The 27,539-nt window shown below is 37.9% G+C and overlaps 3 protein-coding genes across 13 annotated transcripts in view; 2 read left to right on the top strand and 1 right to left on the bottom strand.

Moving 5' to 3' along the window:
* LAMA4 (laminin subunit alpha 4) overlaps positions 1–6,589 on the top strand; it is a 133,633-nt gene extending 127,044 nt beyond the window's left edge. Inside the window, exons 35-38 of the mRNA XM_058566427.1 lie at positions 368–498; positions 1,626–1,719; positions 2,179–2,298; positions 6,142–6,589. Of these exons, the coding sequence (XP_058422410.1) occupies positions 368–498; positions 1,626–1,719; positions 2,179–2,298; positions 6,142–6,287 (491 nt within the window). The 3' untranslated portion in view covers positions 6,288–6,589. The remainder of the gene's footprint in view (positions 1–367; positions 499–1,625; positions 1,720–2,178; positions 2,299–6,141) is intronic.
* Positions 6,590–14,302: 7,713 nt separating this feature from the next.
* Positions 14,303–22,385, bottom strand: FAM229B (family with sequence similarity 229 member B). Of its 4 annotated transcripts, none has more exons than XM_058566429.1 (4): positions 22,318–22,385; positions 17,609–17,765; positions 15,788–15,923; positions 14,303–14,543 (listed from the first exon to the last, which is right to left on the bottom strand). In XM_058566429.1, the coding sequence occupies exons 3-4, from the start codon at positions 15,907–15,909 to the stop codon at positions 14,426–14,428; spliced, it is 240 nt and encodes a 79-aa protein (XP_058422412.1). In that variant the 5' UTR covers positions 15,910–15,923; positions 17,609–17,765; positions 22,318–22,385; the 3' UTR covers positions 14,303–14,425. The 4 variants fall into 4 exon arrangements, with proteins under 4 accessions (XP_058422412.1, XP_058422413.1, XP_058422411.1 ...); XM_058566430.1 differs by having other exon boundaries at positions 17,666–17,768; XM_058566428.1 differs by having other exon boundaries at positions 17,609–17,768.
* A 165-nt stretch (positions 22,386–22,550) lies between these two features.
* The window catches only part of TUBE1 (tubulin epsilon 1), a 28,010-nt gene continuing 23,021 nt past the window's right edge, over positions 22,551–27,539 (top strand). For 6 of the 8 annotated variants that reach the window (XR_009223538.1, XR_009223537.1, XR_009223539.1 and 3 more), the window contains exons 1-4: positions 22,551–22,633; positions 22,735–22,808; positions 23,423–23,475; positions 26,392–26,449. Coding sequence is in view for 1 of the 8 variants with exons in the window: in XM_058566432.1 (XP_058422415.1) it covers positions 22,609–22,633; positions 22,735–22,808; positions 23,423–23,475; positions 26,392–26,449 (210 nt within the window). In the remaining 7 variants the exon portion in view is untranslated. Of the gene's footprint in view, positions 22,634–22,734; positions 22,809–23,420; positions 23,476–26,391; positions 26,450–27,539 lie in introns of those variants that run through there. The other 2 variants (XR_009223541.1, XR_009223542.1) reach the window with 2 other exon arrangements.

Raw genomic sequence — 27,539 nt, forward strand, 5'->3', positions numbered from 1 at the left:
CCACGGCGCTCTCCAAACATTCCAGCCTCTGTACCTGTGTCCTTTCCTCCTTCTCACTTTGGAAATATTAAATGGTCCTACTAGCTGGAATGACTTTCTTCTCCCCTGAGTTTCCACAGCCATAGTGTATTTTCAGCGTGCTGTCCACACCCTGCTTCCTACAGCAAGAATGGTGTGCTAGTTATCTCAGCCCCGCACAGAGCTTTCCACAGTGCGTTTGACATGGAAAATGCCACTTTCTACTTATCTATGGAAAAAGGCGCTAAACTTTCAAAAACAGATACAAAAATATATAATTACAAAATCACACCATGCTTACAAGATTTAGGTTGCTGTTCTTGAGAGCTAATAGTGTTTCTCTCCACAGATGAGTCTTTCAATATTGGGTTGAAGTTTGAGATTGCATTTGAAGTCCGTCCCAGAAGCAGTTCCGGAACCCTTGTTCACGGCCACAGTGTCAATGGGGAGTACCTAAATGTTCACATGAAAAACGGGCAGGTAGTGTGTTACAAATTGTTCAACCGTCCGTCTCCTCTGACATTGGCTTCTAGATCTGAAGCAAATTGATCTCACAGAATTACTTCATCAATCTCTCCTAACTGGGAAAAAAAAATGGGGAAGCTATAACATGAAATTTAAATGACGGCAATATCTGGATTTAGATGCATATGCTGGGAATTGATTTGATTAGAAAGAGCCGTGGAAATGTGGAATAGCTAAAAAAATTCATCAACAATAACCACATAATTAAAGGGTTTTAACAAAAGAATTGGAACTTTTTTACAACAAATGGAAACAGCAGACATAGCCAACTATCAAAACCAACAAACACTAAAACATCTATCTTTCTATCTATATGTATACCAGATGTGCATATGTATGTGTATATATAATATATATACATATATTATTTTCAACTGCTAGAAATGAAAAAATTCTGTTATAAACACCATTTTCATCCTAAAATAATATTACTAAAGAACATTCATGAGAGTATTCAAATAAATATTAAAGAAAAAGCAGCATATTTTCATTGTTGCCCCTAACTTAATATAACTGATTTTTCTTAATATAAACTAAAATATATGCTTTATTATATAAGCCATATAATAATAAGACAAATCCCTATACGGTGCTTACTATGTGTCAGGTACTATTCTATGCTTTATAAGGGTTAACTCATTTAAGCTCCCCCCTAGCTCCCTGAGGTGGGTATTGTTATTATCACCCTTGTTTTACAAATGAGAAAGCAGAGGCCCAGAGTGAGGGGGTGCCCTGGGATATGAACCCAGGCAGTCTGGCTCCAAAGTCCATGCTCTTCACCGATACCTTAACTGCTTTGTATGACATCCTTAGAAATTAGAGGAATTCATTCTCTTATCTCATTGTTCCTCTCCCCCATCTTCTCTCCTGTGTCATCATTTACTTCTCTCTCCTAGGAGCCTTCAGTTTAAACTATTTTTATAGCCTACTGAAGAGTGACCCCTTGTGTTCAAATTGTAAAGCTAATCATGTGTGAATGTTTGTTCAAGTATTGCTTGCCCATGGTGAATTATTTAAGAAATTTAGTTTAATCATGATGAGGAGAAAAAATTAAATTATATAATGTCCCCTGTCTTTTGCAGGTCATAGTGAAAGTCAACAATGGCATCAGAGACTTTTCCACCTCAGTGACACCCAAGCAGAGTCTCTGTGATGGCAGATGGCACAGAATTACAGGTGAGAAAGCTGAGTGTCCTAGGTTTCTTTTCTAAAATGAGTCTACACACCCACCTGTGCGATAATGGCTTGGCAGAACTTAGACTATAACTTATGTGATGGAATAGATGATGCATGACAGTCTAAAAGTAGACAAGAAAAGAAAATCATACGTTACTATACTAAAATGTGTATATTGAATCCACATGTGATTTGGAAATATGAATGCTGCCAAAATAGTCTTGGGGAGTTGTTTAAATAATGCATAACTTATGGGGGGAAAGAGTATCTTAAATATTCTCCCTTTTAAAGGAAAATGTGCAGTGATTACTTGGTTAGACATTAATGTTTTCAATGATATAGAAGTGTGGGGTTTATTCTGGAATAAATAAAAGCCATCTCTGTGATAAATTAGTCCCTTTCATGTGAAAATTAATCACTCCAGGGCCACTTCTGACCAGTCTTTTCCCTGTATTTCAGTCATTAGAGATTCAAATGTGGTCCAGTTGGATGTAGACTCTGAAGTGAACCATGTGGTTGGACCCCTGAACCCAAAACCGGTTGATCACAGAGAGCCTGTGTTTGTTGGAGGTGTTCCAGGTAAGAGTTTTTTAAAAATGACAAGTTCCCAAATCCAAAAAACGGGAAGTTTTCATCATTGTTACTCTAGTATGTAAGAATTGGGCTATGTGTTTTTGTAATTCACCTAATAATTCTCAGGATTTTATATATAATGTCCTTTCATAGGAAAAAGTATACTGACAATTGTGACTCCTCATACAGGGATCACAACAAAGCAACACCTAAGAACCAGACCCCAGCATTCTAACCAGAGGCTATTACTCTCCCTTGGCCACATTTGCTTATTTTTTTCTCTCTTCCCTTTACGTAGCCTCCTCACATACACACAGTGAAACACACGCTCTGTTTTATCTCTAACACAAAGACAACTCATTTACTAATACTGCTCTAGGATCTGAGAACCTTGGAGGACTAAAAGTTTCCTGATAATTGTTCCCCTTCCTTAGTAGGGAAGAAGAGAATACACTGTTCTCCCTGTCCAGGATTAGTCTGGATGGCAGAAACAGCTGCGAACCATAAGTTCTGTTGTTCGTATGTGTGACATTCCCTAAGAGAGGTCCCCAGCTGCAGTTCTGTAAACATCATCAGTACATTGCTGCTGTCATCTGCCAAGAATGGTGTAGAATCCAGGATGGTGAAAGGAGGATACTTAGGGACCCCCCACAATTGTTTTAAACCTCAGAAGCAGGGACCATGACCTTATGTTGAAAGTGTTTGTTTCACACATTTCACTAACTTGGAAAAACTGAATGTTAAAGCTAGAAAGAGGGATATAAGAAGGGGAAAACCAAGCTTTTGTATCTGGAATTTGGTGGAGATTTTAAGCAAAAACTTAACATGGTTTTTCCTTGCCTCGTAACTAGAATATTTGAGACTGACTCGTGTCAAGGCAAATAAGGCTTTAACTAAGAGAGAAAGCACAGTTAAAATTCAGTGTCTGACCTTGGGTACTCCCAAAATAGTAGCAACTACGTGCTCCTCTGCTTTGTAATGTGAATTTTTCAAACACCAGTATTAATAATAGTAACTCACTGATGAAATATTTGAGACTCTCAAAAAGCAACCCGTCCGCTCCTTTGCTTCCACTATCCACTCCATTCCCCAGGCCTCTCCTCCTGCTCCTGCCTTCGGTTCTGAAAGGGGTTCTGGCAAAGGCCACCACTGCACTTCATGCAGGTGCAGTGTGGAAGACGTGTCACATCATGTCTCACATTTCTGCACATTGCTTTCTTCCTAGGAACCACAACATGGTGTAAAATATTTCACAGGTTCCCAAGGGCTCCAGGATCAAATTCAGCACAGCACGCAAGGTCCTTGATCATCTGGCCCCTCCTTGCCCTGCCCCTGGGGTCTCCTCACATCTTCTGGGACTTGCAGGTCTCTGAATGCTCAAGGATGCTTCCTCTGCTCCAGCCTTTACACAGTGCATAGGGCCTCAATTTCTGGAAAATGTTCTTCTTCCTTGCCTCCCCTAGTACCTTTTCAAGGAACAACTCCCACTCCTCCCCTGACTTAACTCCTCATTGACCATTAGGGCTCCACTCAAGACTTTTACTTACACACACGTCCCCTCTCTCCCTAGAATGTGCTCTGCATTCCACTGTCGCAGCTCTTACCACACAATATTGTTGACGTTAATCCACTCCTTGCTGCCAGGGAACATAACTTCATTCAACACACATCAAACATTTATTGAGTGTCTGTTAAGCACCATGCTAGGCTCTAGGAGATGGACAAAACGAGCATGGCCCTCCCTCATGGAAGTTATAGTATGTGTTCTTTACTTTGCACCAAAAGTGCTTACCACATCATTCAAACCAATATTTGTCTCTGATTTTTGTTTGATTTTAGAGTCTGATCCCAGTATTATACACTGCCATCATCTCTCATTACAAGAGTTGCTAAGCTCCACAGACTGGCTGAGCAAGATGTACCTGATGCCAAATTCAGCCTGCCTGAGACATGTAATGAGTAGCAAATTTTAGCTAATGAGCCAGCACACAGGAACTAGCAGACCACAGGGGCCTAACCACCAGCCCACTGCACCATTGCAGCTTTTAATTCCATCTAGAAATCATGCCAGCAAGCCTAGAACAAAAGCAATTATAATTTAAGCTGAATGTCATTAATTACATCATTTTTAGCTGTTCAAGATTAATTCCACTAAAATCACATCAGAAACTGGATCATTAAAAAGAAAACTAAAAGAAATTTGTCATAAATAAAACCCCTAGATGCACTAAATTCTCTTGGAATCCCAAACAGTTCTCTTGTACCACTCAGAACCTTGGTGACATTATTTCTATCAATAAAAAGTTAATACATTAAAATTCAATGAACTATACACCAAAAATATCAACTTTGCTGTATGATAAATTTAAAAATCAAAATTAGAAGCTAAAGAATTTTTTAAGTTAATGTAGTCCACTAACACACAGGTCTGACCGTTCATTTCTCTACTAAAAATTCTGCATTATTTTGTATATTTCAACCTGAATGCTCACTCTTAAAATCATGTGTTGATTTTATTAATCAATTACTTAGGGCTCTGGGGCACTTTAGTCTCACTACCTACAATTAACTGTGTGGTGAATTATGCAGGCCATAATTTCTATATGAATTATTTCCTCTAGATGACATCCCCCATGAAGCAAAGGGTAGGCAGGTTGGGCAGAGTCAAAATCCATGTTCTAAAACTTGTCTCCAAAACGGGCAGAAGAAATAGATGTTTCTACCCCTTATAGTCTTTCCTGCTCACTCATTTTTATTCTGATGATGATGTACACTGAACAGGCTTGAAGAATATATATATAGTTTTACTAATCTAGAGACAAAGGAAATTGATTTCTCAGGCCCCTTCCAAATCTAAAACTTTATAATTATCATTCTAAATATGAAATGCTATTTCCAATGCAAAGCTTCTTCTGCATATTCTTAATCTACATCGCTTAGAAAACTTATTACAGCTGCTTGATAATGTTTAATTTGCTGTCCTGTTTTATGATCCTTCCTGAGTTAGTGATTTTAAGTGTTTCCCATCTTTTATTTGCTACTATTCACATAGCTGTTTGTACATAATAATAAGCCTTGACTAAATGGATTTTAATTTCATATTTCTAAGCTCTCTAAATTGCTTTAAATTATATTGCTTCTATCATCTCAACAAATTTAATTGTGTCTGTACAATTAATAAGCATAAGGCTTCTTCTAGATCTCTAATTAAGATAAGGGAAGAAGATTCCCCAGGCGTACCGCAGGGCACCTGTGCCCACACAGAGACTAGGCTGGTTATCATTATCCTATTTATAGTTCTTAAACACTGAGCTCATAAAAATTAAAATTTAGTTTATTTGAATTCATTATTTTCTCATTATATTTTATGAGCTTGGCAAAACTGTGGAGGCTTAAGGGTGAAGGATAATGATACACATTAAACGGAAACATTAACCAAGTTCAAAAATAGTGTGGAAGCTAAAATTTCTTTCCCCCTTCTCAGCAAAGCACACAAAATAAATGAAGCCCAGGTGAAATTAAAGAGCACAGGCAGATCCTGAAAATTCACTGCTGAGGCTTTACATAGAAGTGGTCAATTTCAGCCTTGGAAGACAGCTGAAATAGACTCAGAAATCTGATCATGGAAAACATGGCAAAACTTTAAAATTACCACATGTTCATATTACTTTGAAAGCAGATAATATTCCTGAGAAAATGAGTAAATTATTACTATATTCCACTTTTGACATGTAAATCATCTTGATGATGTAAGCAATTATGATGTATATTTTTGCCACAAAGTAATATTTGGGTTTGGAATGCCTCAGTTGCAATCTTTGTTTCCATTCCATTTCTTTCTTTTCGCAGAGTCTCTGCTGACACCACGCTTGGCCCCCGGCAGACCCTTCACAGGCTGCATCCGTCACTTCGTGATTGATGGGCGCCCAGTGAGCTTCAGCAAAGCAGCCCTGGTCAGCGGCGCCGTGAGCATCAACTCCTGCCCGGCAGCCTGACCCAGCAGAGCAGAGCTGCCCAAGTACCATGTTCTCTAGAGCACTGAAGGGAACACAAAGCCAGCCAGGAGGAATAGCAACTCTTCCTCCTGGTGGGAGCTTTCATCTAGTTGAGCAGGACTTGAGTGAATCATCAGGGACTGGATGTTTATTATTTCTCATTTGGGTTCTTACCTTGGATCTAAAATGTCTTCAATGGACAACAATCGAAGGAGTGTTAAACTTACTTGTATTGTATTACTTCCTGCTGGTGAAATTACTGTTCCTGTTTCTAATAAAATAGAAGGGATTCTAAATAAACACTGGCACACATTTCTAAAGTGTGGCTAAATTCTCTGATTCATCTTTCTTTCAGGGAAGATAACTTTCGATCTATACCAAAATATCTTGGGTATACTTTTCTTTATCCTGAAAAGATTTACTAATTTACATAAAATCTAAAATTAGATAATAGATTCGCTTTTAATACTTTTGTTTGGTCTAGCAATATAACAAAAGTATTTTAGGTCTATAGCAGTTATCAAGGCGTAATAAAGTAAATTTCTAACAAATTATTAGAAAAATGGAAGTATAATTTAATTTTTTCTAGATAAAAAAGGAAATTAAATGAACTACTTTTCCCCTTATTTCCTTAAAAGAAAAATAAAATTGTGCACGAGAGGAGGCTCCTGTAGGATATTATTACTGTGTGTTCTGTAGGAATTATGGAGGACATTACAGCAAAGAGAGAACAAAAATCATAAAATTCAAAAGTATAAAAGTCCTTTTATTAAAAGTTTTTCCCCACATATCTGCAACACAACTAGTCTCATTTCTAAAATTTTATAATCTTTTTTTAGTATCTATATTAATAAAGCCTAGGAAAAAAATAGGCTTGAATAGCTGGTGGAATATTAAAATACAGAAACTGAAATAAAAGAATTATACATGAAAAGATAATCAACATTAAAGACAAAATGAGAGAAAATAGGCCCTCATATCAACAGAATCAAAGATATATAAAAGGATTAATATTTTGAGGAATTACTAAGGAATAAAATAATCTCTTACCTTGAAAATATTATATGTATATATCTACTTATATTTCCTACCCTCCTGTCTCAGGTACATTAATAATAATGTTGAAGATATCAATGTAAATAGCTAATAGCAATTCATAGAGGACTTACCAAGTGCCAGCCTCCATGATAAGCTAAAATTGATTTCATCTGATCACTACACTAATCCTATGAGGTAGCATTTGCAGATAAGAAATCTGAGACTTAGAAAGGTTAGGTATATCTTGTCAGCTGTCGTTCAGCTAGACTGAGGAGACAGGTTTTGAAACAAGGGGCTGCAAGATTATTCCCTTGCTTCCTGCCTCCAGAGGACTGTCTGCCTTCAGGCCAACCCTCAGCTGGTCTCTAACACTGGAGGCGCAAACCCAAATGCCTATAGAGCCAGAGAGGTACCATGAAGGAGCGAGGCTGGTGGGGTCCAACTGAGAAAATCAAGAAGGCACTTGCCATGGCTCATCTAGAAGGGCAGCAGGTGCCCAACTCAGCCAGTTGTCACCATGAAAGAACACAAGTCTTGAAGGGCCAGAATTTCCAAAGAAGCTGGAGCTGTGAAATTTGGAGGGTTTGAAATGGCCTGATTTTTCGATTGGTAACTAATTACAGTAAGGCAACAGCAACCACAACAGGAAAATACCGGGCAGACCAAACAAAACCTTCTGGGAGCCATATGTGACTTCTGGGCTAAAAACTCTGAATCCAAGAGTCTAGGGCCTTAACTGGTACAGATTGAGCCAGTGTTTAAAACACACTGAACCCTCTCAGTATTCCCTCCATCAGACGCAAGCAGGAAGAAGTAGCTCTGAACCACTTAGAGCCTACCATTTTTTTTCCAAAAGATTTTCCTGAGGCTTCCTACAGGGCTCCTCTATCCCCTCATTCTCAGCAGTAGCACAAAGTAAACTAAACCAGCCAAGCTGCAGACCCTGCCTGGTCCTCCAGTAGCTCCACCAGCCATGCACAGACTCACATGTGTACAGACTAAAACCACAGAAATTCTTCTATCTTCTCCACAATTTACAAAGCCACTTTGCAGAGTTAGTATTTCACATTCTTATGCTTGGCAAATGAGAATCTACTGACCCATATACCTCTTAACAACCACACACAATGACCTCCTGAAACTTTGAATTTACCATTTATAAGAGCTTGATTCAGTTCTTAGATGGGACCCCATCTTCTCCCAGCTTCTGTCTAGGGAGAAAGAAGTAGGATTTTTTTTTTTTCTTTTAGTTAAACATAATATATCAGGACTTCATATAGAGAAAATATGGGTTGGGTGCTCATAGTAATTTTGACCAGTTGTTCGTGGTCCCTGCCAGTTTAGAGCCCCTTCAAAATGAAGAGGCCTCCCACAGAAGAAGCAGCCTTATTTGGCCTGTGTCCCTCTTCCTCCTCTCATAGCCACAGCTGACTGGATGAGGGCACCACCCTATAGTTTCCCAGTGAAGCAACATCCCATTCTCTGGTGGTATGAAAAGATGAATTCAAACAATTGGATATTTTCAACTAAAATTTTAAATTGGGAAACATAGAAAGAATCAAGCACTTAACAGCTGAGACCAAAATGAAACTATCTGAAAGTACGGTTCTAAGTGTTCACCACACACATTTATAGACATACACTTAAAAAAAACAAAAGAAAAAAACTTAGCATTGCCCATTCTGTAGCCCTAGGATAATACATCCACCTGTCCTTTGTGTAGTACAAACCCCTCAGTTCTCAGCCCAGAGTTTGTAGGGGGGCTGAAACAGTTGTTTCAGAAGATGCTGGGATATATTTCTTCTCTGGGCCCCATATCTGTGTATGTAACATGGTAATATAGGGTGTCAAGTCTTTCCTGTTTCCCTAAATTGGTGACTGCAGCCTATATAACAGTAAATACACCACATTTTAAGTTCACCAAACTTTGAGGTGTGGAGCCAATCCCTTCTCCTTTAGGACTGACCCAGAGAAACCATTTCAGCACAACCAGCAAGGTAACACAACAATGTCCCCAACATACCACCCACACATCTCTCTCTCTCTCTCTCTCGCTCTCTCTCTCTCTCTCTCTCACACACACACACACACACACACACACACACAGAGTCTAAAGAGGCTAGAAAGGCAACAGAAGGAGGCACTGTCCAGAATGTTAGCTCCACAGTTTTTGTCTGTTATTCACTGATGTGTTGTAAGAGCCTAGAACAGTGCCTGACATGTAGGCATATGCTCAATAAATATTCATTGAGTGAATTGCAGGAAAGCAGAGTTTCCATAAAAGTTACCCCCTCACCTCACCTCCCAAGGCAATAAGTTGTAAAGTGCCTGGGAGTCTGAGGAAAAGAAAAACTGATACTGACTTCTCCACTTGGGTTCCCCTGAGCCCAGGGATCTCTGATTTGCCTGAAGGTGTATGGAGAAGATGACGGAAAAAAAATGGCACAGCATCAGAGAGACAAGAAGCACTCCCTCAAGTCTTTGGTAACTTTTCAAGTCCTGAAAAGTAGGGAAGAAGGTTGGCTACCATCGATAAGGCCACTCAGTTTATAAACTTCACAACACCAGAGGATACCAATCCCAGAGGACATTACTAGGGGGCAGGATGGGGACAGCAAAGGGTACATGAGATTGAGGGATGAAAGCCAGATATGATCGGCCAAAGCATGGGACAGAGAAGCACATATAAGAGGATTGTAGCGTACTACCACCAGCCAGAGGCAGCAATTGAACCCCTCAAGGAACTCCTAGCAGCAATGGAGGCTGCTCAGCATTGAGTCCCTCACCAGCCCAGGTAGACCATAGTGAGTTTACAGACAGTGAGCTACATCAGTCACCTCAACAGAATATGTTCTCAAATGATCATGTCTGAAGACGGATGATTAATGAGCTGATGTCAACCCGGAGGAAGGTTATGAAAGCATGATACCACAGAGTTGTCCTAACACCTGTTTATAATATTCCCTTACAGAAAGCTGTATCTAAGAATGCTAGGAATATGGGAAGGCATTTATTCAAGGCAGAGGCTTTAGAAGACTAAAGAATTCATACTGATAAAAAATTCTTGTTTATCCTTTTAATATAATGTCTTTATGGTCTGTAGTAATGTCCCCAGTCTCATTCCTGATATCTGATAATTCTGTCTAGAGGTTTATCAATTTTATTGATCTTTTCGAAGAACCAGCTTTTGGTTTCATTGATTTTTCTCTATTATTTATTTATTTCATTGATTTGTTATCTTCATTTTTTCTTTCCTCTGCTTGTTTTGGGTTTAGTTTGCTCATCTTTTCTGCTTTCTTAAGGTAAAAGCTTAGATCATTGACTTGAGACCTTTCTTCTTTTCTAATGAAAGAATTTAGTGCTCTCTCTCTAAGCACTCCTTATCTGCACCTCTCGCATTTTGATATGTTGTGTTTTCCTTTTCATTCAGTTCAAAATACTTTTCTAATTTCTCCTGTCATTTTTTTCTTTATTCATGTGATTTGGAAGTGTGTCATTCAGTATTTGGAGATTCTCCAGATATTTTTCTGCTATTGATTTTAACAGAATTTAATTCTGTTGTGGAACATACTTTGCATACTCTGCATACTTTGCATATTTTTCAACCTATTGACATTTGTTTTATTGCCTACCATGTGGTCTATTCTTGGTAAAATTTCCATGTGTACTTGAAAAGAATGTATAGCATTTTGCTGTACTGTTGTTCTTATCAGTTGTTGAAAGATGTTGAAATCTCTGACCATAAATGTGGAGTTATTTCTCTTTCAATTTCATCGATTTCCGATTCATGTACTTAGAAGCTCTGCATAAACATTTAAGATTATTATGACTCCTTTATTGTTATGAAATCTCTCTCTTTATCCCTGGTAGTATTCCTTGCTCTAAAATCTTCTTGTCTATTATTAATACAGCCACCCCGACTTTCTTCTGATTAATGTTTACATAGTATATTTTCATCCTTTTATACTTTTATCTGCATGTTATTATTTAAAGTAAGTTCATGTAGACAGCATCTTCATTTCTAGTCAATCTGACAATCTCTGCCTTTTAATTGAAGTGTTTAGACCTTTTGTAACTAATGCAAATATCAATATGGTTTGGCTTAAATCTATTATCTTTGTTTCTTTTTTCTTGCCTTCTTCAGGATTAAGTGATATTTATTCCATTTTATCTCCACTATTGGTGTATTAGCTCTCTGTTATTGTTTGTTTGTTTTTACAGATAACTCTAAAATTTACAATTTACATATTTACCTTATCACAGTCTGTCTTCAAATACTATTATGCCATTTCATAAACAGTCTAAGACACTTACAAAAGTAAACGTCCATTTTCCTCTTCCTGTCTTTTTTGCTATTGTTATCACACATTACACTTTTACATAAATTATCATTGTTATTATTTTTGCTTTAGTCAGTTACCTGTTAAATAAATGTCTTAAGATGAGAAAAAGGCTTTTAAATTTCTCCACATGTTCTCCATTTCTGGTGCTCTTTATTTCTTTGTGCGAATCCAAATTTCTACCTGGTATCATTTTCCTTCTGCCTGAAAACTTTCCTTTAACATCTCTTATAGTACAGATCTGCTTGTTATGAATTCTCTTAGCAATTTTTTTCGGCTGAAAAGTCTTTTCTTCACCATTTTTGAAAGATACTTTAAAGATTTTGTTCTGTTGCCTTCTTGCCTCCATGTTTTCTGATGAAAAGTGTGCTCTCATTCTTATTTTTGTTCCTCTGACTGAGTCATTTTTGTCAGGTTTTAAGATTGTCTCTTTATCCCTGGTTTTCAGACAATTTAATTATATGGATTTTTGGTTTGTTTTGTTTTCTTCATGTTTCTTCTCCTTGGGGTCAGTTAAGCTACTTGGATCTGTGAGTATATAGTTTTCATCAAATATAGAAAAATTGGGGCCATTATTTCTTCAAATATTTTTCTATTCTCCTCCCTCCTCCTCCTGGGAACTCTTACATATATGTTAGACTGCTAGTTATTGAAACATAAAATTTATGCCTTTTTTTAGCATTTTTCCTTCTTATTTCATTTTGGATAATTTGTATAACTATGTCTTCAAGTTCATTAATCTTTTCTTCTCCAATGTCTAATCTGTTCTTAATCCCATTCAATGTATATTTTTATTTCAGATATTGTATTTTTCATCTCTAGAAGTTCACCTTGGGTCCTCTTTATACCTTCCATTTCTCTCCTCATCATGATTAGGCTTACATCTACTACTTGAATATTTATGGTAGCTTGTCTGCTAATGCTATCACCTGTCATTCTGAGTCTGTTTCTATTTACTAATGATTCTCTTGACTATGGATTGTATATTCCTTCTTTTTTGAATGCCTGGTAATCTTTTATTGGATGCTGATCATTGTGAATTTTACATTTTTAATACTGGATTTTACTGTAGTTCTTTAAATTTTGAGGTTTTTTTCCCCTCCTTGGATGCAGTTTAGTTACTTGGAATCAGTTTGATCCTTTCAAGTCTTGCTCTTAAGCTTTGTGAGGGCAGGTCCAGAGCAGCCTTCAGTCTAAAGCTATTCCTATCTCCCACCCCAAAGCCACCTCCACTGAGGCAATATCTTGCTGAGGACTCTACTCAATGCTCCATGTATTAAAAGATCTTCCCACTATGGTTGAAACCCAAATTATTCCCAGCCTTGTATGAGCTCTGAGGAATATTCCATCACTCCTTTCCTATTATTCTTTCCCCAGCCTTGGTCAATTTCCTTTCTGGATTTTGTTCTCTTCCTTTAAGGAGTATTAATTTTTTATTTAGCAGATAATTAAGTAACTTAGGGATCACCTTGATTCTCTCAAGTCTGATTTTTAAGCTTTGTTAAAGTTGGTATACAGTAGCTTTTAGTCTAGTACTAGTTTAGACCTCCTACTAAGGTGTGACCTTTCTGAGGTCTCTACTCAATGGCCCACATGCTTAACAAGATATTTCTACTCTGGCTGGTTGGAATTCAAACACCTCCCAGCACTGTGTGAATTTTTCTAGTTTATATATATAAAAATCTCAGAATTTTTCCATTTATAAATTCCTGGCAGTTTTTCTTTTTTACCTCATGCATTACTCATGCATCTATGTCCACATAATCATAAGCTAATAAACCTTTCATTTAAAAAGGTTTATATGTATATCTTCAGGAGTAGCAAGGTAGACAAGCAACTGGGGGAACTGTATCTGACCTTAAAGACAGTCCTCTAGAGAAGACAACTTCATGGGATAGATAGTGCAAACATCAAGAGGAAAAGAAAGTAGGCTGAGTTTCTTGGGGCCATCACAAGAATAAAAACAAAACAGAGAGATGGCCTAGATGCCATAACTGATCCTTAAGTCTAATCAAACAAAAAGATCCATCTGAGGTTTCTTAGTACCAATTGTGGACAATTTCAGGATGACTGGCTGGGACTTGAGGTACAGTGCAATGATGGGACATTATTTTTTCCTGGAAAAACAGGGGTTAGAATCATAGCCTTGGCCTCATTATGATAAATTTAACCAATAACCTGAGCTTCCATATGCAAGCAATTTATATGCTTTGCAGATTAACCATGGACTAAGAACTTTCTTTGGTCTTGGGTATTCTTCCAAAATGCACAATCCACTGGCCAACATTTCTCACCCAGTATAATTATTCCTGGGCAGAGCATTATCAAAAGACATCAAGCCAGAAACTGGTGTAGGGTATTCAAGTGAAAGGATTCAGCTAAGTAGCAACCCAAACATGAAAAAAGGAAACCAGCCTAAAACACATTAAGCATTTAGAATGGGCCCTTCCTGATTGATAATCATGGTGGATTAAGCTTCATCTTGAATTATTAATATTAATGATCCACTGTGAGCAAGATGAGCTCTAAGGTACTTTCTAATTGTGAAATATTATTCTGTCTTATCTATCAAACATAACTGATGGCTTATCACCACACATGTTTTACAGACCACATTTCTGTCTTATCCTACTAAAAGTAAGTATTTCAACTGTTGTCATCATCCAAAGGTGCCACCACTTTTATTTGTTTACCGGATCATAAGATGATACTGGCCCATTACCCTTGACTAGTCAAACCTCTACAAAAGACTTAATTATACTATTTAGGATGCATTTCCTTGCTGCTTTGTGCAGGTGGCTTTCTCATTGTTGCATAGACAGTGATGGGAACATCAGTTATTGTCAGGCAATGACTTCCAGGGCATCTGCGGAGTTGCCTGAATAAAAGAGCAAATGACACGTAGTTAGATACGAAAAAGGAAATTTTTTCAGAGCACCAAAGTTTGAGTGCATATTCAATTGTTTTAAATCATTTTGAAATTTTTAAATGTCACAAAACAATTATAATACAGTGGCACTGATGGGGCAGACATTTTAGACTTATGTCGCAAAGAAACTGTGGTTCTTGCCATATGTTTAATCACAGGATTTTCATAAACACAAAGATAACCCTCCAGACATTCATTTTGAAAGGTATGCAGTGATTGCTAAGTGGAAAAAAAAAAACGGGAGGGTGCATAGTTGTAAACATAAGTGATAATACTTTGGCAATTCATATGTATATGTACCTTAAAATCACTTCAGTTAAGTGATTTAAAAACTAGAATATTTGTGGAAAAATATAAAACTGAATATACTATTCCACATACTATTCAAATGTTGTTAGAGTCTCAGGTTTAAAGGAGCCCCTAAATGACATCTAATCCAAAAATACATCTAGTGCTTGAATTTCCTTTCCAACCTTCCCACCAATAATCACCCAGCCTTAACCATTTCTCAAGACAAGTGCTCAGTACTTCCCAAAGTAACCTATCCCATCCTTGAAGAATTCCGGTTTTTAAAGTACCCACCTTATTAAGCTTAAATCTGTGTTCTAAAAATTTCTAAGCCGTGAAAAATCTAACAACGTAGTATTTGACATTTTGCTATGGTAAACAGCAGAAAAGTGAAACAAATCCTATTTATTAGAGTTTTCTTCAATTTTGCAAAAATGCTTTTGTGTTACTGAATCTCCATAATCTATATCGCTCTCTTTCTGCCAGAAGTCAAATCAAAGTCAAAGTGACACTAAATCTGAGGTCTGAGTCGTCTTCATATTTGTAGCCGTAGGCCTAGCCCAGTGCCCTGCACACAACAGCACAAAAGGTTTGCTTGTTTAATTGAATGCTATATCCAATCTTGAAACTATCAACAAAAAAAAAAATCTAGCTAAAATTTACCAAAAAAAAAAAAAAGAAAGAATTGGTCTGTCCTTAAGACTTGGAGAGGTACAAAATACAGACTGTGCTAAGAAAACTTGAAATCTGTTAATACCAATTTAGTAACAGCAATGTTTGTTTATACTAATTAATAACAGCAATGTTCCTCGGCTATCTTCTTGCTAACACTGAACATCAGCTAAAGCTGGTACCGATGATAGCTATTACACGTTTCCTCAGTTGTCAGGATAAGAAGACTTTACCTGGTTGGTGACATCTCTTTCCCGTTACAGGCAGCACTGGAGCTCAGCCCAGGCTCCAGCCCAGTTGAAGAATCTCCTCCTTCCACTGGAAACCTTGGCTGAGTCCCAAACCGAAAAGGCATAATTCACTGAAAACCTAGATTAGAAAGTTAAAATAATGGAGGGGGCGTGAGTTGTCTTCAAATAGTTCTTTGGAATTTTTAATGTGACTATTTTGTTATAGGCATATAGAAAAATTCTGAAAATGATATTTTTAAATACCTATAAAAGTGTATAAATACTGCATTATACAACTCTCTCTTATATACAGTTTTAAGTCTTGCAACAAATACAAAATAGCCACTATGTGATAAAAGTAAATTGTGCCATATAGTTAACATGACTGAAGTCCATTTCTGTGTGTGAAAAGAATTCAGTTTGCCTTTAAATGGTTTTTGCAATCAACAAGCTTGAGCCCCTTCTCCCACCTCCCACTGCCTCACTGCCTTTCTAAGCGCTTCTCTTCCTTTGAAGTACAGCTGAGTTTCACATCCATCACAACCCCCATGATATCTTCAGCTAATCCTTCTGTTCCTGGTGATCAGTCATTCCCCCCCACCTCTCTACATTTACAGAGCATTACTTAAGAAAGTGCCTTGGGAGAGTTAGACTGACTATGTGATCTTAGGCAAGGTACTTAACCGAGTATATTTCTTAAGGATAAACTGGGAATAATAATAGTATCTACTTCCAAGGTAACAGTGAGGATTAAATAAGATAATACGTGTAAAGTACAGTGTCTAACACATAGTTAGTGCTCAATAAATGTCAACTATTATACTCAGCAGATGATATTGAGCAACATTAAATATACATATACATACATAATGTATATATGAGATATATACAATCTATATGATACACATATACACACATACACATACACACATAGAGCTACATAAAATAATCTCCTTACTGCCTACTGTTGCCTCTGCTTGGAAGTCTTCCCACCCTACTGCTCCCACCCTTTCCTTGTTGGGGCCAACTCATTCATTAAGTCTGAATTTACATTTCACTTTCTCAGAGCAGCCTTCCATAACCCCCATTATGTAAGTTTTCACAGCACTCCTTATTTCTGCTTTGTAACAGCTACCATCACTCTAATTCAGGATTTCTTAACCATGACACTATTGACATTTGGGGCCACATAATTTTTTACTGGGGAGGGAGGAGGCTGTCCTGAGCATTGTAGGATGTTCCACAGCATCTAAGGCCTGACCCACTACATCTCAGTAACACCCCTCCTCCAAAGTTGTGCCAGTCAAAAATGTCTCCAGACATTGCTAAATGTCCCCTGGTGGAGAAGCAGGGAAAATTGCCCCCTAAATTGAAAAACAGTGCCCTAATTTTTGTAAATGTTTTTTACAAATCACTGTCCCCCACCCCCACTCCACGTCTGTCTTTGTCACCACTGACTGAATCCTTAGTACCTAGAAGAGTGCCTGGCACACAGTGGGTAACTAATCATTCTATCTCGTACAAATTTGCATGGACAGGAAAGGACAGGAAAAATGAAAACTGTCATAACTGTTTCTTATGCCTAGTATAGTATCCTATGCCTAATAAGGAAGTGTTCACTGTGGTAATAATAAAACTAAACTATTAGTACAGAATTTTAATAGTATATAATGGTTTTTATAGACTGTGGGTCAATTATCAGGCAAAAAAAGTGTTATACTCAATGATGAGTTAGTAAAACCATTGTAAAATCTATGGTTTAGTATAGCTATCTATCTTATGTAGGTATTAATTTTTAGGTAACTTGATCAATGATAGACTTACCAAAATAGGCCAAGTCTGATTCCTGTAGAGGCGAATAAATCAATTGCTTCTACTAACCTTCCATAGAAGACTGGAACTGCCAAAGGAATGATCACCAAACGTCCCAGTGACACCCAGAAATTATGACATCAGAAGATTCTTTCACATAGTTTCCTACCTACTAAAGGATAAAATGTCACAATTCATAGCTCCAGCAACACGGTCCAACTTAGCTAAAAATTGTCTCTACAGTTTGTTTGAAGGTTTATTCTTGCTGTCACTGCCTTGTTTATTTTCCAACAATATTAAATATTTTGATCAATGATTGAATTTATCTATATCTCTTCTAGACCTACAGTCTAATCAATGTGCACAAAATCACACGAGATTCTTCTCATTTTATATCCCATTTACTTCATTATCTTTATCTTTTAGACTTTCCCTTAACTAATAACCCAAATTAATCCAATCTACCTATGTCCTCATCCCACTCCAAGGAATACAAACTGCACCTTTACCAATTTCTCTATAGCTCTTCCTATGTGGGATTCTGTACACCCTCTCTCTAATGCCTGGACTACCTCTCCCTTCCTGTTTCCTTAAAAGAGCCTTGAAATTCCCAAATGACAGGAATAACGACAATTGAGAAAGGAAGCATACATCTTGTACTATCCTCTCTATTCCATTCCCTGGTCCCTGAGGTTCTATTCTGTTCATACCATCTTGGCCAAAGGAATGATGATCAGATGTCCCAGTAACACTCAGAAATTATAACATCAGAGATTCTTTCACATAGTTTCCTACCTGCTAAAGGATAAAACGTCTCAGTTCATAGTTCCAGCAACAAGTCAAAAATTATCTTCTAGACTGCCTTCCCTCTCCCAATTTCTGTATCAACAACTTACCTCACTGAATGTAATACTTAAGTTTAACCCTTAAGCCAGAACATTACTCTTCGGCAACTAATTTTTTTTCAGTATTCATAGACGACTGAACTATTAAGTGCTAGGGAGCATTTTTTACATTCAATGAAAATCTTTTTCACTACCTACATTTTATGCTAAGTTCCCACTGTTTTGTTTTCATATGACTTATGTTATTGGCAATTAGCATTTTCCATAATTAAGTTGATGTCAGACAAAATTTTACCTCTACCTTCTTTTTCTTACTAAGGTGCTGTGAATAGTTGATCACAATTTTAGCTTGGAGAAACACAACGTAACTGTGTCATAGACAAACTGAAATAACTGCTAGCCATTGTTAGCTAATGTATCATTAGGACCTAAACATTTCATCCTTAGGACGGCAAAGTTTTTTAATAGATTACATTTTTTAGTGGAGGCGGCAGTGGGAAAATAATGGATTTTTCCATCAGAATTAAGTTTGAATGTTAACACCACATTAACTCTGAGACTTTGTGCAAATCACTACAAGTTTGTCTGTAAAATGGTATTAATTCCTACATCACAGAGTTGTTTTGAGGAAAAAAAAATCTAACATGTAATAAAGCCAATGTCTGGAATACAAAAATTAAATCAGCACGAGTTCTCTTCTCTTTTTGCTTAATTCTTGAAATCAGAGTGGTGAGGCATTGATTTCACTTTTTAGTCATTGATATGTCTTTAAACTACAAAGTAAAGTATCTCCATGTGGAATATTCTTAAATTCCTCTAATTTACCATTATTTTTAACTAGTTTATTTGGCACAAGTTGTGCCAAATTTTCTTTTTGTCAGCATAGGTGATACAATGAAACAAACTAAATAGTAGCCTTAATGTTGAAAATTTCCAGCACTAGAGTATACATCAGAAGACAGAATGAACTTGACTCTCCAGCAGATCAAAGAAATGGATGAATAAGTGAAGTATAAATGGTGAAAAACAAAGATGGTGAAATCTCTAAATATTCTCTCTTTGTTCTCATAAGCCCAAGACTAATGATCTTTCAAACCTCAGGATATTGATTCATGAGATGCAGAAAAGGAGTGATGTTTGAACTGGGCATATCCTAAGGAAATAGATCCATTATCAGAACTAATTCATTCATACAACAAATATTTGCTAAGAATCCACCATGAGCCAGGCATGTGTTGAATGCTGAAGACTAAATATTGAGGAAAACAAACACAGTGTCTGTCCTAGTGGAGTTTACAGGTTAGGGTAGGGTATGTCCTAGACTAGGATATCAAACCTAAATCTAAAGGACGAGGAGGCATTAACTAGATGAAAGAGCTTACTTCTCAGTATATTAACATCTTGTCTTTAAATTCCTGCATTATTGAATTCACATTCTTATTATTAAGTTCCTCTAAAACACAAAGAATATATGACGAATTTTCACTTTCTCCTCTTAGGTTAGGTTTTAGCCAGGTCACGTACTTCATCCATCTTTTGCATGCTATTTTCCTTCCTTAGAGTCCTTTTACAGTAGTAATCTACATAATTCTCAATGATTTTTTTTCTCTTGCTCATATTTAACATACAAAATTCTGTCCAATCCATTCATTTGGTGTGTTAGACAGCTATTGGTCCAATAGTATTGCACCCCAAAATCTCAGCAGCTTCAACCAAAAATATTTTTCTTGCTCATAAGACTGTGGCTAGCCTGCTGGTCAGCTGATCTCCACTTGCCTCACCTGGGTTTGACTAGGATCAGCAGGACTCCACATTTCCATTGAGATCCAGATTCAGATCTGGCCCACATGTCTTCATTATTTTGGAAAGAGCAGCCACTTGAGGCAGTTTTTCTTAGGAAAAATAGCAAAGTCCAAGAGGCAAAAGCATGCAAGCACATCTAAAACCCCTGCTTGTTTCATACTTCACTCCATGGCTATCATTCCATTGGCCAAAGCAGCCACATGACCAAGCCCAGCATCATTGGGGCAAAGATGTATACTCTGCTGATTCTACTATACCAGGAAGTAGCGCACAGTCATGTGCAGAGGGAGAGTAAAGAATTCAGAACAATAATCCAATCTACCATACTCTATTGTGTGGGTAAATTCTCCCTGACTTCTTTCCTACTTATCTGAAACCTATTCCCCTTACAGCTAGAATTTGAAAGGAAAGTCACATTTTCTTTTACACTGTGTTTGTATCAAAGGAGACGTACTAGAGGGAATGCCATTAGAGCTGTGTGTAGCCTTTCAGGATGGCCTGGGTTCTGCTTGCTCCTCTGCGAGTTTGTTGAAAATCTTAAATGAGATCTCAGTACAATTAGGAGTGTATTCAACTTCAGGATATGCTCAGATTTATGACTTCAATGTGGACTCCTGGAAAATATAAACTCTAAAAAGTTTCTCTGCCTCCACTGATGTCCTGAAGTGGCTGGTATGTAAGGTTCCACCTTGACTCTTAAGCAGAATGCCTCTCAGTCTGATTTTCTCCAGACTGAAGTTACTAACAAGACTTGTTAGGACTTTCTTAATTTGACGTCGCTCCCATGTATGACTTCTGGGGAATAATGACTGGGACCTAACCCCAGCATGGGGGGTAGAACTCTGCAGAGGCCAGAATAGGAGATGAGCTGGCACCATAGCTCACTGATGCAGATCTGCTCACATCACTGCCTACAAACTGGACCAAGCTTTGCAAATTTTGGAAGCCCCAGACTCTGGCCAACATCAAAACATGAAGCAAAGTGTTGGAGGTACACTGACTCCATGCTCACCAATAAGCAATTAAGAGTAAAATCCAGCAGCTGCAAAAATTTCTTGATTAAAATTTGCCTGTTCACAAGAGATATAAGTACTAAAGTGAAAAACATCTAAATGGAAATGTGGGAAAGCTTCAGCACCATAAACCACCCATTGCAATTTCAGACTTAACCAGCTATCACAGAAATGCAGTAGCAACTATTTTTCTTGGTGGGGGAATGAGGTGTTCCAATCAACCGAGTATTACAGTTCATACTACCACACATTAATAGCACATGTAATTTAACTTTTTCTTGTAAATGAAAGAGTCTTCCCAGGATTTTGTAGTTCCTCAGAATTTTGGGGAAAATATTAATTTCATTAAAGAAGCGCTTGATTTCTTAACTGAAATCTGGTCTAAATTGATCAGTAAGAGTTTGCAATATTTTTCAATATTTTTCAATGTTTGACAATTTTAAGAGTTGGTAATTTTCGGGAATGCCTTATTTTTCAATCTTCTCTTTTCTCTCATCTAAACACTGTACATATATCAAATGCTAGTTTTAATTCCATCTCTTCCATCGGACTTCTATTTACTCGTCTACATCCTCATCCACTGAATCCTACTGCACTTACAGTCAGCGTCACACAATATTGTAAGTCACAATTTTTTTACTATTTCCTGTGTGTCTTCAATTAGGTCGTAAGCTTATTGGAGCTGGATCTATGTCTTAATTTCTCTTGAATCCTCCAGAGGACCTAAAAGTTAATGTTGGGCGCATACAGCGTTCAACAAATACTGGTTGGGTCTCTGAAGCGCCATTCTTGTCAAAGCGCATAACCACCTAGTTTCGGTTGTGCCCTGACACGTCTATTTGTCTAGAGTTTCTTTGTGCTCATCGACATTGTTCGTTTTCTAACAGACCAAAGGGGTTGATGGCTAGAAATACTAACGCAGGGTCCCAAGGAATCTCAGTAAACGGAATTTGACCCACCGCCCAGGATGTTGAGACTGTGAACGAAGACTAAACGCCTGAAAGCCCATGAACAGTTTTAAAAACACACGTTTTAAAATCCCACTGCAAAGCCTATTTACCCGCCAGTTACTCCGGCCTCCGGAGCTGCCGATGCCCAAAGATGTTGACAAGGCAGCGAGGACCTGCGGTCCGGAGGCCCAGTCGCTATGGTAACGGTGAGACGCAGTGCGCTTGCGCAGCCTTCTGACGGAAAACCTTTATCCTGAACCTGGAGAACTGCTTAGCGACGGCAGCGACTTACGGCAGCGGCGTGACATACGGCCGCCCCCTCGCAGAGCGCGGTTGATGGGTTGGGGCAATAAGAAGGCAGGCTCCGGCTCCAGATTGCCCTGGGCTGGCAGCGCTGTAGTATGACCCAGTCGGTGATAGTACAGGGTAAGCTGCCCCGGGAGGCTGCAGACCTGGTCTCCACGGAGCCGAACGGCCTTGTTTGCCGCCTAATCTCCGTTCTCTTTCCTTCCTCTGCCTGATCGCAGTCGGCCAGTGCGGAAACCAGATCGGCTGCTGCTTCTGGGACCTGGCGCTGAGGGAGCACGCCGCGGTCAACCAGGTACCGGCCCCGCCCCCTGGAGTCCCCCTCGCCTGTCACCGAGGCTCTCCCAACAAATAAGCAAGAGTTACTCTATTTCAGTTTTTATCTGACCGATATAAGTTGTATGGGATCTTGTCAGTAAAGACCAAACTGTTTTAGACGTATGTTGGCGTTGGACACAGAATAGACTAAACGAACACTGGCCAGAGACCTTAGTCTTAAGTTTCTCTAATTCTCGGGGTCTCATCTTTATCAGCGTTCTTGTGAAGAGCAATGAGATAGTATATGTGATAAAATAGGTAACATGTGTGGTATTATATTCCTTAATTTAACCAGTCAGCGTTTAAAATGATCACCAAGAATCCAGAGAAAGCTATCATTTGATACACCTGTTCTACGGTCCTAGGGGGACTCCTTTCTCCAGCACCCTCTGCGGAACATACTCCATAGGTCTCAGGGCATTTACTCGTCTCTAGATTGGAAAAATCAGCGTGAGCACTTTATGATAATCTGCTTTTTCTTATCATAGCCGCGTACCAGACATTACAGTATTGTGGGATTATTAAATTGAAAGGACTTTATTTGGGAAAAAGGAAAAACTTAAATGCTATAAATATATTTTTTCTTTTTAGAAAGGAATTTATGATGAGGCACTAAGCAGCTTCTTTAGAAATGTGGATACCAGGTAAGGTGGGATTAAAGTCTGTCACATAGCAGAATGATTCTTTTCATGTCAATAGATTGGGAGAGAATTCTTCAAAGGACAATAAAAAACCGTTGATAACTGTAAAGAAGTTGTCTGGCTTTTTTGTTTTTCTCATTATTGAAAGTATATTTATTCTCATTATTATTCTCATATCTTTAATATTCTCATATTATTCTGCAGAGAGTTACAACAAGTTTTCTTTTAAGGCCATGTTTAAGAACAGAAAGAACTTTTAGTGTGCCTTCTTTTAACTTGACCTTGAAATATAGTTTCACTAAAGGAATGCTGAAGATTTCCTTGAGGGTATCTTGTTAATGCACTCAGTCCTAGCTAACTTTTGAAAGAAAAATATATTGTTTACATTTCTGTGATGTTATTTGTGGTCAGGAATATTTGCTCTATGCAATGAATGTGCTAAAAAATAGAAAGGCGGTTGGGGCCGGCCCTGTGGCATAGTGGTTAAGTTCACGAGCTCCACTTGGGCAACCCAGAGTCTGCAGGCCCGGATCCCAGGCACGGACCTGCGCACCACTTATTAAGCCATTCTGTGGCAGGAGTCCCACATATAAAGTAGAAGAAGATGGGCACAGATGTTAGCCCCGGGCCAATCTTCCCCAGCAAAAAGAGGAGGATTGGCAGCAGATGTTAGCTCAGGGCTAATCTTCCTCACCAAAAGAAAAAAAAAGAAAGAGAAAGGCGATTGTAGTCAGATTAGTTTTGTTTATTTAATAAAGGGTATATGTAGGTATATATCTTCTATCTGAAAGTATAGTATATATAGATATATATATATGTAGAAATTCTATATATATAGATATAGAAAGTATATCTTTCTATCTGAAAGATATATGTAAGTATATATCTTCTGTCTGAAATTTGACATTCAAGGTATGTCCATAAGCTTTTAATGTTAAATCATTTGCTTCATGCATTTTCAAAATGCTTAATAAAACTAAACTGTGGTGGGCTTGAACTGAAAATATATACTTAATATCCAGCTTTAATTCAATAAAAATTCCAGTTCTAGTTTGAAATTAGTTGGCTGGGTATTTGAGGCAGTTATCTCCTAGAGAAGGCTAATTAGTCCCCACTTCCTTGGTGAATTCCAGAGTCTCACCCTCAGGCCTGCAAACTCAGAAACCTTGGTGACACCTTGATAATGGGTCCAGTGCTCTCAGTACAGGCAGGTCAACCAAACTTGAAGAGAACAGGAGATTTAAAAGCAGAAAATCAATGTTGTAATCAACAGTAGAAACTATAACTCAAGAAGACTAGATACTCATTTTCCTTTAAAAACACATTCTCTTCTGTAAGAAATCTACCTGGAAAGCTAAGTAATGGAAGGTTGCTTGGTGACCATGGAATCAGACCAAGGGAAGTTTGGTGTATGGCCTTAATGGCTGGTGTCATTTATCTTTATTATGTGGAGATACCTGTCATATAGACTAGATTCCCTCTTGTTTGTGAACTAGAACATCCTCTCCCTTATACTATTAAGAGACTCAAATTTGCCTTTGTCATACTTCCTTTTAGGCACTTCCCTTCTAACCAAATTCCTAATCCCATCCTCTCTATTCATGATGGCTAGTCCTTTCGTTGAATGTTACATAGTTGAGACCCAGCCTGGGAGCTATTTTCTCTTAATAAAGTGACTTTACATAACTATACTCATCTACTCTGCGTTTTATAATTTAACCTGAAAGCATTCTTACTTCCCCAGTATCAGGTTTGGGAAGAAGGGGAGAAGGGGCTTAGCATCTTGCTCTTCTTTCCATGTATCTTTTTCTTCTATCAACACGTGCAGCATTTGTTCCACAAGTTAGTGCAAAAGACCTTTTACAAAAACAAAACCACATCTTCGTATACACATCTGTATCTATTTGAGGAAATGATCAGACATTTTTAATAGCATGATAGGAATTTACCCAAACCAGGAGTTGCCAAACCTTTCCAATAAAGAAGCAGATGGTAAATATTTAGAGTTTTGTGGACCATAAGGTCTGTGTCACATCTGGACTCTGCCGCTATAGCGTGAATGCAGGTATGGATAGTACATAGACAAACGGACATGGCTGTGTTTGAATAAAACTTTATTTAGGAAAATAAGTAGCTAGTCAGATTTGGCCCATAGTTTACCAACCTCTGAACTACAACATCATCTGAGCTCAGTTCAGCTTCCCTTCATATATTCTGTTTTCTTGGAGACTGTGTTGACTCGCACACTGTGTTTGGTCCTAGATTAGGTTCCTTTGGTAACTTATATGCAACATGAAATTCTAGGAACAGCCTTAGATACCCAATGGTATATCAGTTGATGTGTATTTGGCTACAACAGAAAATCTCATTGATGGTGGCTTAAGCAATAAAGGTATCCAGTTATCTCACATACATAGAAATCTGGAAATCGGACATTCTAGGTTTGGAGAAGTGCCTTAAAGACCAAGATACTGTCTATCGTTTCATTGTTCTTACCGTGTTGGCTTTTTGTCCTTACATTTACTACTTCATAGTTATAAAATGGCAGCCACCACTCCAGGAATCACATCCGTATTCATGTTCAAAGTAGGAAAAGGGAAGAATTGGCACCAACTGCATCTGATCCTTTTTGTCAGAAAAACTTCCCAGAATACTTTTTATTTCATTAGCTAGAACTGGATTACATGGCCAACCCTAACTACAAAGAGAGCCAGGGAAATAAGTACCTCACTTTTTCAGCCTAATGGGAGGTAGGCAAGGGAGAAGGAGATTAGGAATGGCTCCTCCTCGTTGCCTTTTGTGTCTGCCTCACCTGGCCTATAAGTAGCTTTATTGTATAAACGGAAGTTAACTTTATTCCCTGATAGCACTATTAGCCATGGAAGATCTTAGGACCTTTTCTCTTTTTTTGTCTTTCAGAGTGGTTGGTGATGGTGGCAGTATTTCCAAGGGGAAAATTTGTTCTTTAAAAGCACGAGTAAGATATATACACTTGGATTCTTACATGTTTTTTTAAAATAACTATACTTTTGTAACTATCATGAGAATAAAATTTTAATTTAACTTCTCAAATTAAAAAAAAAGCATTTACTAAGCCACGTTTAATTTAAATATAATTAAGCAGACATTTGTGTCTACCTGAAACTTTAGGGGGAAAATTTTGTGCTTAGAGTAAAAGCACTACATATTTAGCATTTTTTTCTAAATGTTTCAGGGGAAATACACGTCTAGATAAATTATAGCAAAAAGAGCTTTCTTAACTCTAAGCCTGAAATGCATAATAATGCAAGTTAATTTTTCGTTTGAAGATAATGGAAGATTTATTTGCATCAGAGTTACTACTCCCAATACAAAGTGAGGATCCAGCCACATTATAATGAATAAATACCATAACTGTAAGACCTCCTGAACACAAAAATACTTCTAGTCAGTAGCCCATATTTAGTCTTAATCTCATTTCAACAACACTTCTCTTCAGTGATTGTCTCTCTATAACAAACTGTTTTTTCCAATTGTTGATCAGTAGTCTTTGACTACAACAAAAAAGAAAGGTAGTTTAGATGCTATGGAAGTAATTGAGACAATAAGGATCAGATCTGGAGTAGTGGCTGAAAGAGTGGAGAGCAATCATGTTGTGGTACCTGGGATCCATCTCCTTGTATCTGTGATCTCTGAAGTCCTTGAAATATAAAATTTAGGGCAGAGACTGTGTGTTGGTAGGCTGTTACGATAATTATTAATGCTTGTTATACTCCATGCCATGGAGAGCGCTAACATCCCAATCCAAGTCTTACTCAGAGAGAGAAAAAGAAACATTGACATTTCCTAGATCATTCCCAATTTGAGCTCTTTCCCACCACCATATCAGTGAGCAAGGTGGGAGGTAGAGGAAACGCTATCAGGAAAGAATAAATCAGCGTGGTTCTGTAGCCTTTGACTTTTGTCCTAGAAGGTACTCTTCCATTTCTCCCTAGGAGTCTTGGTATTATGTGACTGTGATCACTGAAGAGTCTAGGCTTCACCTAACTTGGTGGTTGGGTCCCTCCACCTGTGATACTGTGTCCGGT

Source organism: Diceros bicornis, chromosome 23 (assembly GCF_020826845.1).
Source record: "Diceros bicornis minor isolate mBicDic1 chromosome 23, mDicBic1.mat.cur, whole genome shotgun sequence".
NCBI classification, from domain to species: domain Eukaryota; kingdom Metazoa; phylum Chordata; class Mammalia; order Perissodactyla; family Rhinocerotidae; genus Diceros; species Diceros bicornis.

Excerpts from the sequence above, each read along its gene's own strand:
- FAM229B (XM_058566431.1), bottom strand. The coding sequence starts at position 15,909 with ATGCCTTTTCGGTTTGGGACTCAGCCAAGGTTTCCAGTGGAAGGAGGA. Across the intron at positions 14,544-15,787 it reads AAAGAGATGTCACCAACCAG|GCAACTCCGCAGATGCCCTG; the intron begins GTAAAGTCTTCT and ends TCTTTTATTCAG.